The 10,783-nt window shown below is 39.9% G+C and overlaps 1 protein-coding gene and 1 pseudogene across 1 annotated transcript; both read right to left on the reverse strand.

Annotated features, from left to right (window-relative positions):
• Positions 1-5,310: 5,310 nt before the first annotated feature.
• Positions 5,311-6,180, reverse strand: LOC133491120 (GTPase IMAP family member 7-like). The gene is given in 2 exon segments (XM_061802020.1): positions 5,311-6,059; positions 6,153-6,180. Coding segments are annotated over 2 exon segments (777 nt in total).
• A 1,777-nt stretch (positions 6,181-7,957) lies between these two features.
• On the reverse strand, positions 7,958-9,068 carry LOC133491121 (GTPase IMAP family member 8-like; annotated as a pseudogene).
• Positions 9,069-10,783: the final 1,715 nt, after the last annotated feature.

Below are 10,783 nucleotides of genomic sequence, written 5' to 3' on the forward strand. Positions count from 1 at the left end.
GTCTCATCTGACCACAAAACCTTCAACATGACTCCACTGTATCATCCAAATGATCATTGGCAGACTTAAGACAAGCCTTGACATGTGCTGGTTTAAGCAGGGGACCCTTCCGTGCCATGCATGATTTCAAACCATGACGTCTAATCGTATTACCATCAGTCAACTTGGAAACGATGGTCCGAGCTCTTTTCAGGTCATTGACCAAGTCCTGTCTTGTAGTCCTGGACTGATTCCTCACCATTCTAAGGATCATTGAGAACCCACGAGGTGATATTTTGGATGGGGCTCCACTCCAATTGACAATGACCGTCATGTTTAGCTTATTCCATTTTCTAATGATTGCCCCAACAGTGGACCTTTTTACACCAAGCTGCTTGGCAATTTCTCCATAGCCCTTTCCAGTTATGTGGAGTTGTACAATTTTGTCTCTGGTGTCTTTGGAGAGCTCCTTGGTCTTGGCCATGTTTCAAGTTTGAGTCTTGTATGAGGTGGACAGGTGTCTTTATGCAGCCAACAACCTCACACAGGTGGATGTGGATATACATGGAGTGCAGGTGGACTTTTAAAGGTGGACTAACGGGTCTTTGAGGGTCAGAATTGTAGCTGATAGACAGATGTTTAAATATTTATTTGCAGCTGTATCACACAAATAACTTTTAAAAAATCATGCATTGTTATTTCTGGATTTTTCTTTTTAGATTATCTCTCTCACAGTGGACATGCACCTACGATGAAAATTTCAGACCCCTTCATGATTTCTAAGTGGGAGAACTTGCAATACAGCAGGGTGTTCAAATACTTATTTTCTTCGCTGTAAAATGTGAGGTGAATATGAAGCTCATTGAATGTATGTGTACATGATCAGATTTGCAAATGTATAAAGTAATGTCTGAATGAGAGTTGTAAATATGTACAGGAATGACAAAATGTTTTATCAAAAATGTCTGGTGAAATATGTAAATAAAACATTGAAAGTAAGAAAATTGTACAAATCGTATGGGCATAAGTGTATTGAGTCCGTGTGTAGTCGTGTTTTGTATCTTGGACTTGTACAATAGTCTGTGAACAAATACTCGACGTAAAGTGGTTCTGAGAAAAAAACAAAATCATGAGCAACTCTGTGCTTCCACCTTTGTGTGAACAGTTTTGGGAAAGCCAATCTTATGAATATTATTTGATGTCACCAGAAGTAAAGGGAATTTCACACTGACTATTCCAAGCTCAAAGTCTTAGAATATACTGGAATCCGATCCAAAAGGGAATCATTACATCTGAACCCAGATACATCCAAATGGCCTACAGTATATTTCACTAAGAACGTCTCTATATGTATTTTTTACACAATAAAATGAAAGTGGAAGTCATTTTTAATTACATCATTCTTTTCTGGAGCAATCAGTAAATAACTATGTAATTGCCTGGGAACTCACCTTTTACATTGTCACGTTTCTGTGTTGAGCAAAGAAAATGCAGTTGTGTGTTTCTGCGTTTGATTATGAGTTCAGGCCCTGAGTGTGCATGTTGCCCATATATTGTACTTGCGTGGGCTTTCTCCAGGTACTTCCCGTGGACTTCAAAACTATGCGTGTTCGGTAAATTGAAGACTAAATTTAGAATGTTCAATGTGCATGTGAGTGAATGGTTGATTTTCCGCTTTTATGTGCACTGCAGTTAGCTGGCAACCAGTCCAGTTTGTACACTGAAAACACTGCATGACTTAAGTACAAAATTACTTTTGCGATCACATTTAATAGCTTTGCTCAAATGAAAATGATTCATTTTTTCTGCCCTGAAATTCTAAAGTTATAATCCACAATTTATACGTACATACAGTAAATGAAACGGGCAAGAGAAAACATCAGTAGTTCTATATTCAGTCTACATATACGTTTTCAATCCATTACATTCCTCTTCTAATAGTGGCTTGGGTAAAAATGACTTTTATGTTCAAACAATAAGTTGCGGATTGGAGGTTCAAGCTAACAGTTTGTATATCCTGTAAACCAAGTTTGAATGTTGTTGAAACATTACAAGACTATTTATCGTAGTGTAGTTTAAAAGCACAGCAGTTCGGTGCTCAAACACGTTTGAACTGTCATACAAGCTTCACACAAGGCAAAGGCGTTTAACTGTTTTCTATGGAGTCTTTCTGGTTTATATAAGAAGACCATAAGTCCGGTATTTAAAAATATATATACATATACAGGGAGTCCTCAGGTTAAAAAAGTCTCGACCTAAAACGTTTCGACTTTACAACGCTCGTCCCCTGTCCGTCATTTTGTCTAGCTAATGTGCATAATCCTCGTCCATGTTTGTGTGCCAGAAGTATCTTCACATTTTTTGTCCTCCTTTCTAAAGAAGAAAGCTGTCTTTTAGTAATACTTCTGCAGCAAAAAAGATCCATTACCGTGGAAACGAAGCTCAAGATCATAAAAAGATCAGAGAAAGGAGAGACACCGACGCACATCAGTAAAGAGCTAGGCTTCAGTCAGTCGACCGTGACAATTATTAAAGACAAAGCCCGTATTTTAGTGCATGTGAAGAGTTCCGTTCCTATGTCGGACACAGTGATCACAAAACAACGTTAATTGATACTTGTTGAGCTGGAGAGGCTGCTTACGTTATGGATCGAACACCAGATTCTTTCACAATAGCTAAGCACAGCCTCCCCTTCTTCTTCTCCAGCAACTTCTCAGCAGTTATGGTAAGTACAGCATCTTTTTGTTTTCTTTCAATGTATTTGTTTTTTTTATATGAAGTATTTTGACATAAGTATTCTGACTTAAATGATGAAACCCAATTTACAACGATATTCTAGTTACATTACCAGCATAGGAGCTGAACTTGTTTGTAACCCAAAGACTTTCTGTATTCAATAAACATTAAAACAACAGCTACTCCATCTACTTGCCCCGCACACTCTGTATTATATTTGATCCGAAGGCCGTACGTTGTGTCCAATCAAGAACACAAACATGTTTAAAAACTTCTTCTTCTTTTCCTTTCGGCTTGTCCCGTTAGGGGTCGCCACAGCGTGTCATCTTTTACCATCTTAGCCTCTCTCCTGCATCTTCCTCTCTCACCCCAACTGCCCTCATGTCTTCCCTCACCACATCCATAAACCTTCTCTTTGGTCTTCCTCTCGCTCTTTTGCCTGGGAGCTCCATCCTCAGCATCCTTCCACCAATATACTCACTCTCTCGCCTCTGAACATGTCCAAACCATCGAAGTCTGCTCTCTCGAATCTTGTCTCCAAAACATCCAACTTTGGCTGTCCCTCTAATGAGCTCATTTCTAATCCTATCCAACCTGGTCACTCCGAGCGAGAACCTCAACATCTTCATTTCTGCCACCTCCAGTTCAGATTCCTGTTGTTTCTTCAGTGCCACTGTCTCTAATCCGTACATCATGGCCGGCCTCACCACTGTTTTGTAAACTTTGCCCTTCGTCCTAGCAGACACTCTTCTGTCACATAACACACCAGACACCTTTCGCCAGCTGTTCCAACCTGCTTGGACCCGTTTCTTCACTTCCTGACCACACTCTCCATTGCTCTGTATTGTTGACCCCAAGTATTTGAAGTCATCCACCCTCGCTATCTCTTCTCCCTGTAGCCTCACTCTTCCCCCTCTACTTTTCTCATTCACGCACATATATTCTGTTTTACTTCGGCTAATCTTCATTCCTCTCCTTTCCAGTGCATGTCTCCATCTTTCCAATTGTTCCTCTGCATGCTCCCTGCTTTCACTGCATATGACAATATCATCTGCGAACATCATGGTCCAAGGGGATTCCAGTCTAACCTCATCTGTCAGCCTATCCATTACCACTGCAAACAGGAAGGGGCTCAGAGCTGATCCCTGATGCAGTCCCACCTCTACCTTAAATTCCTCTGTCACACCTAAGGCACACCTCACCATTGTTCTGCTGCCATCATACATGTCCTGTACTATTTTAACATACTTCTCTGCCACACCAGACTTACGCATGCAGTACCACAGTTCCTCTCTTGGTACTCTGTCATAGGCTTTCTCTAGATCCACAAAGACACAATGTAGCTCCTTCTGACCTTCTCTGTACTTTTCCACGAGCATCCTCAAGGCAAATAATGCATCTGTGGTACTCTTTCTAGGCATGAAACCATACTGTTGCTCGCAGATACTTACTTCTGACCTGAGTCTAGCCTCCACTACTCTTTCCCATAACTTCATTGTGAGGCTCATCAACTTTATTCCTCTATAGTTCCCACAGCTCTGAACATCCCCTTTGTTCTTAAAAATTGGAACTAGAACACTTTTCCTCCATTCTTCAGGCATCTTTTCGCCCGCTAGTATTCTGTTGAATAAGTTCTCCACAGCCATCTCTCCAAATTGCTTCCATACCTCTACCAATATGTCATCAGGACCAACTGCCTTCCCATTTTTCATCCTTTGTAATGCCTTTCTGACTTCCCCCTTAGTAATCATTTCCACTTCCTGGTCCTTCACTCTTGCCTCTTCAACTCTTCCTTCTCTCTCATTTTCTTCATTCATCAACTTCTCAAAGTATTCCTTCCATCTATTTAGCACACGACTGGCACCAGTCAACACATTTCCATCTCTATCCTTAATCAGCCTAACCTGCTGCACATCCTTCCCATCTCTATCCCTCTGTCTGGCCAACCTGTAGAGATCCTTTTCTCCTTCTTTCGTGTCCAACCTGGTGTACATGTCTTCATATGCCTCTTGTATACATGTTTAAAAACATTTGACTTAAAAGAAAAATCTAAGACTGTCAAAATGCAAAATTCATGAATTCTTCACATTGTTCCTCCATCCACAATGCATACATAAAACACATTTAATTAAATTAAATACTTGGGTCACAATAACATTTTTCAGTTTTGTGCCAAGCTTTGAATTATGAATGTTAAGTTAAACATTAAGCACTGTAAGCATTTGTTTTGTTACACATTTCTGCTAAAGGAAAGTTACTTTCTTATTCCCCTGAACAACCACAACATAAAATAAATATAAAACAACAAAACGTTCATATGATGCATTTGATCAAATTTTATTATAATCAACAAATGTAGCTCTTACTTGTTAATTGATTAGGCAAAATTAATTTTTTTATTTCTTTTAAACAACTAAATTTACAATACTTCAATAAAGGCGAAACATATTGGAAGTACAACATCAGTTGATTAACCTGGTGAAATTTGCTATAAGTACTGCATAGATTTGTATGATTTGTTACGTTTACTGTAGTATTAGATTCCATTTTTCTTCGTCTAAATATTGGAGACCGCGTGCAAGTTTGGCCGTTTGCTCATGAAGGACCGTCTGGCGTTCCTTTCCGCTGCAGGGTGAGCATCCGCTGAAATTCAATAATTCTCTGCAAGAGTTCACCCATGAAAGCGAAGTCGTACGGCAGCTCTTCTGTCAGCTCCCAGTTGAGTTTCAGGCTCTGGATAGTCTCTTCCGCCTCCTCAAACATGGCCTCGGTAAAGTGTTTGCCCCCATTTGCCGCCACCATGTTATCAATCATCTTAATTAGCGACACAACCTGAGATCTGTCAAACTTTTTTTTATTGTTGAAAACATGGTAGTGGCTCCCACATCTCTTGATCACCTCTTGAAGTTTTAGATTGCAATTTGTCACATAGTGCTGAATGGATTTTCCTCTAAGCTCATCGCCATGTGTGAAAAGCATAATCATGTAGTGGAATGCCTCCGGCCTGAATATTTTCTCCAGTGCATCCACGCATTTTTCTTCTTCTTCTGTAAATCTGCCAATCTGTAAAACCAGAAGGAAGGCATGAGGGCCAGGAGAGGTCACCTGAATGCACTTGGCAATTTCTTTCGTGATAATTTCAGCATCTTTATGAGTGTCCAGAATTCCGGGAGTGTCCACAACAATTATCTCCCTCTGGCATTTGACTTCTTTCATCTCGCAATACTCTGTCACCGAGTGTGCACCTGTCGATGAGTTGAACACTTATTTAACCACGATAGTGTTACCGACGGCGCTCTTTCCCACTCCTGTCTTCCCGATCATTACAATCCTCAGGGGATCCCCTTATGACAGAAATGAACATTAATCAGTTATACTGCAAGAACAGCACAAATGAGAAAACAGTGCAGAAAAGTTTTGAAAATGGGGAAATTTACCATTGGGAATTGAATACTGAATACCCATCGCTCTCTGACTCTCTCACAAAGGTGTTAAACAAAGCAGACCATTGTTTTGTTGTCTCTTTCTTCAGCACCCCGCCACATGGGTGTGCTTAATGAACTTTTTCGGTTTTGTTGCTGTTGCTGAACCTGTTCTTCCGAAACCAGCATCCAAAATATGCTATGTCCCAGCTGTCTATCACACAAATGAGAAGAATCCAAAGGGTTTGTTAGTGTATTCTCGAGTAATATTAATGACATTGAAAAGCACGTCCTGTATATCAAGTTATGTAAAGTTGCAAGTCACTGTAGTGTGCGTGTGCATGTAACCATCATAACTGCGAGACAGGGGGAAACTGAAGTGACCTCTGACAAGTTAGTCCGTAGAACCAGCAAACTTTGTAAGGTCTTTCTCTCCTGGTTCATCACACATTTTTTTAGTGGCTCCAGGTTTTTTTTCCTTTCAGTTCTTTTCTTCCCATGATTTAAAAAAGAAATTCTTGCCTGAGCATATTCTTCCATGAAATTTGTTTGGTTGAGTTTAAACATTGTCCTCCACAGTTTGGGAATCCCGGGAGGAAAGTATTCAACAGTTAAGAAATTCATGCATCAAACATTTTTCTGCTGTGCTGCAGTGCATGAAACAAGAGACAAGAGATGACATGGCAGGTGTCCATGAGGTAGATTTGGGTTGGGTTGGAGATTAAAAGAATCTTGGATTTTTCATCTGTGTTGATCATCACCACAGTTAAGGGTTTTCCAATATGTTGAACAACCTGGCATTCCAGTTTTGATTCAGTTGAATTTTCCTGGCAATTGTCCATTCATCCATCCATACATTTTCTTAGCTGCTTTTCCTCACAAGGGTCGCGGGAGTGCTGGAGGCTATCCCAGCTATCAATGGGCAGGAGGCAGGGTACACCCAGAACTGGTTGCCAGTCAATCGCAGTGGACATGGAGACAGCCAACAGCCGCACTCGCACAATCAGACCTTGGGGCAATTTAGAGTGTCCAATTAAGGCATGTTTTTGGGACGTGGGAGGAAACCGGAGTCCCCAGAGAAAACCCATGCAGGCATGGAGAGAACATGCAAACTCCACAAAGGGAGGGTCGGGATTGAACCCAGGACAGAACTGTGAGGCCAATGCTTTACAGCTGCACCACCGTGCCACCATGCTGATAATTTTAACACTGTAATATAATTTGAGATCCGTGATAAAATAGAAAGAACCTAGCCCAAAACAAGGCAGAATGCATTGTTTTTTTTAAGTAAAACAAAAGGGATTATGAAACAAATATTTTATTATCATTTCTCCACAGTCAACACCATTATGAATGTATCACTTGCCTTAGTTTCACAAGATACTTGTACTGCTTATGTTGAATTAAATGACACACATTTGGGTCATTAATTCCCAAAAGGTAGTGAAGACAAAAAGAACAAAAGCAATTTTATTAATATCGACAAGAAAACATACCATTGATCGTTTCAGTCAAGAAGCTATTTCAAGACACAGACAACAAAGCAGCAGAACAGGAAGAAAATGTCTGGTTAAAATGTTATCAAACTGTTGACCAAAAATTCAGTTTAAAAAATTCCAACAATTTCCAATTAGTTTTAAATACAGCTTGATAGACATCTTTGTGCAAATCATAGAAGGATCAACTTAGATCTATTTTCATAATAGACAAGATTTTGGTCTGATGGCATACACAAAGTATATCGCTCCATCCCTACCCAAATATAAATAAAATTCCCCTGTGACGTGGTGATATAACTTCAAAAGCATTTAATGATAATCCTACATTTTTTTGAATGACCTTAATGGCTTTGGTCCCGAGGTTAGTGTGGCTCGAAAATCATAGACTTTCTCCAGCAGTTCATCCATGAAAGAAAAGTTGTACGGCTGCCCTTATGCAACATCTCTGTCAAGATAGCGGTTTCCACATCTGTTTATGATCTCTCAAAGTCTTGGGTCGGCATTTTGTGCATACTCCTGGATGGTTCTTCCTTGAGGCTCATCACCACGTGTGATTAGAACAATGATGTACCCAGATACCTTTGGGCCAAAGATTTTCTCCAGAGCTTCCACACAGTTTTTTCTTCTTCTTGAGTAAACCTGACCACCTGCAAGACCAGCAGGAAGGTGTGGGGGGTAGGAGAGGTCATCTGGATCCATTTTGCAATCTCCTTCCTGACGTTTTGAGGATCTTTAGATGTGTCCAGAATCCCAGGGGTGTCTACAACATGAATCTTTCTCTGACACTTACCTCGACTTTGCACTGGCGGAAGACTAAAACACTTTTTTACCCACAATGGTGTTTGCAGCTGCACTTTTTCCAACTCCAGATCGACAGACAGATCTTAGATCGTAGATCGACAGACAGATCGGTGTAGCGTCTGCAGTGATGTCGACATTGTATCAGGCCATTGTGGTAAAGAGGGAGCGAAGTTGAAAGGCGAAGCTCTCGATATACCAGTCGATCTACGTTCCTACCCTCACCTATGGCTACAAACTGTGGGTCGTGACCGAAAGAACACAATCCCGGATATAAGCGGCCGAAATGTGAAGTGCTGGAATTGGAAGTGGAAGTAAAAGATGAGAACAAACTTAGATCTGTTACAGAAAATATACTAAGATTGATTGATTGATTGATTGATTGATTGATTGATTGATTGATGTGACATGATCTTATTCTGACTCTCTGACAGACACTAAACTAATCTTACTTATCAATTTTACAAATCTAACTAATTTACTAATCTTACTAACTAATATTGCTGCCTTTTAGTTTTGTTGCACATCCTTGTCCAGCACCCCACCCCCTTGGTGGAGTATATCAATCAAACTTAAAAACCTGCTGCACCAGCTTTTCCTTACCATACAGCCAAAATGAATCGAAGAACTCCATCACGTAAGTTTATTATTTATTCTGAACTCTATTTTTCTGCAAAACAATGACAGGATAAGATTTCCCTTTATTTTACAAGGAAACTAGTTACAATTAAATAGATTTGACAAAAATTACACAGATATGTCTGAGTCTGACAGAATTTTTTCTACAAATACTTTATAGGATTACTTTTGTGGTGTGTGATGCATCCATATGCTGGTGTAAATAGCAGTTAATTTGTTTCCAATTTCACATTTTTGTCTATGTTGATAATTATCAAATAAATAGTTGCACATGTCTCTCCATGTTTCAAATGTTTAAATTGTTTGCAACCCGATATAATATGGTATGTACTCTTCGTTCGTATGTCAGCATATTAATTTCAGAAACACTAAAAGAAGCATAGTAAAGCCAGACAAGTTTTTATGCATTGATTTCCAAATCTGATTTCTAAATCTGTTGTTTTATAGTTGTTTGCACAAAACAAATTAAAGAACAATGACGTGACCTATTTGCTTTTTTTGTAAAGTATGCTCCGTTATTTACTGAAAAACTCAACTTTTTGCATTTATTGTATTGAGGCCAAAGCCCTGTCTAATAAAAAATATTTTGCATTTGAATGGACAGACAAATGCATCCAAAGCATGTCAGGTTGCTATCCTTGTCATTATCTTAAGAATCCAAGTAGAATGCAGTAATTGCACAGTTCATCCACATCTCTGTCTATCATTGTCTCCCTCTAATTAGCTCATTTCTAATCCAACCTGTTCACTCCGAGCCTCAACATCTTCATTTCTGCTACCTCCAGTTCTGCTTCCTGTTGTTTCTTCAGTGCCACCGTCTCTAATCCGTACATCATGGCTGGCCTCACCACTGTTTTATCAACTTTGCCCTTCATCGTAGCAGAGACTCTTCTGTCACATAACACATGTGATATCATCAAAACATTCAAATAACAAAGTCGGAAAAATAACGGGTGAGTACCTGTACAGACTATGGGAAATGACAATGAACTGAAAAACTGAAAGAAACCAGGGAACAAGACAATAAGGTACACCTGCGGGGGCAGTTTCTGAAATTAGCAATTGTTCTGTTTCATTACTGAGTCTGTGGCATGTCCCAGCGTTGCCAATTGACGAGAGATAAAGCAGGGGAGATCATTCTCTTTTCTGTGTACCACTATTTAAACTTGCAGTGTAAAACCAGCTAAACATACACTGAAAAAAAATCTGATACAAGGTGATTACTGTATGCTAAACAAGAGCGCATCTGCCAATACTATTGTGGGCGCTGTACAACCACGTGCAAGATCTGTCTTTGAATCCGAACCAAGTTCTCTACCAGTCACCACCCAGTGTCAGGAAAAAAACATTAAAAACCTATTTGGAAGGCCAGTGAATTTGGTGGACACCCCTGACTTCTTTAACAAACACGTACCTGACTCCGAGGCACAGGTGAAAATATGTAAAAGTTACCTTACTGAGGAGTGTGTAATATTACTTGTGTTTCAGCTAGGACGCATGACAAAAACTGAGAAAGACATCTTAATGAAGCTGGAGAACAAATTTGATCAAAAAAATCAGGGACAGGACAATCATCCTGTTCACCCATGGGGACGACCCGGAAGGCAGTCTTGACCGATATGTCGAGAACGAAAAATGATCTTAAACAGATAACCAATACGTGTGGTCAGCGTTATCACATATTCGATAACCATTCCAAGGACGTGAAAC

The sequence above is a fragment of the Syngnathoides biaculeatus genome, chromosome 17 (assembly GCF_019802595.1).
Source record: "Syngnathoides biaculeatus isolate LvHL_M chromosome 17, ASM1980259v1, whole genome shotgun sequence".
Classification (NCBI taxonomy): domain Eukaryota; kingdom Metazoa; phylum Chordata; class Actinopteri; order Syngnathiformes; family Syngnathidae; genus Syngnathoides; species Syngnathoides biaculeatus.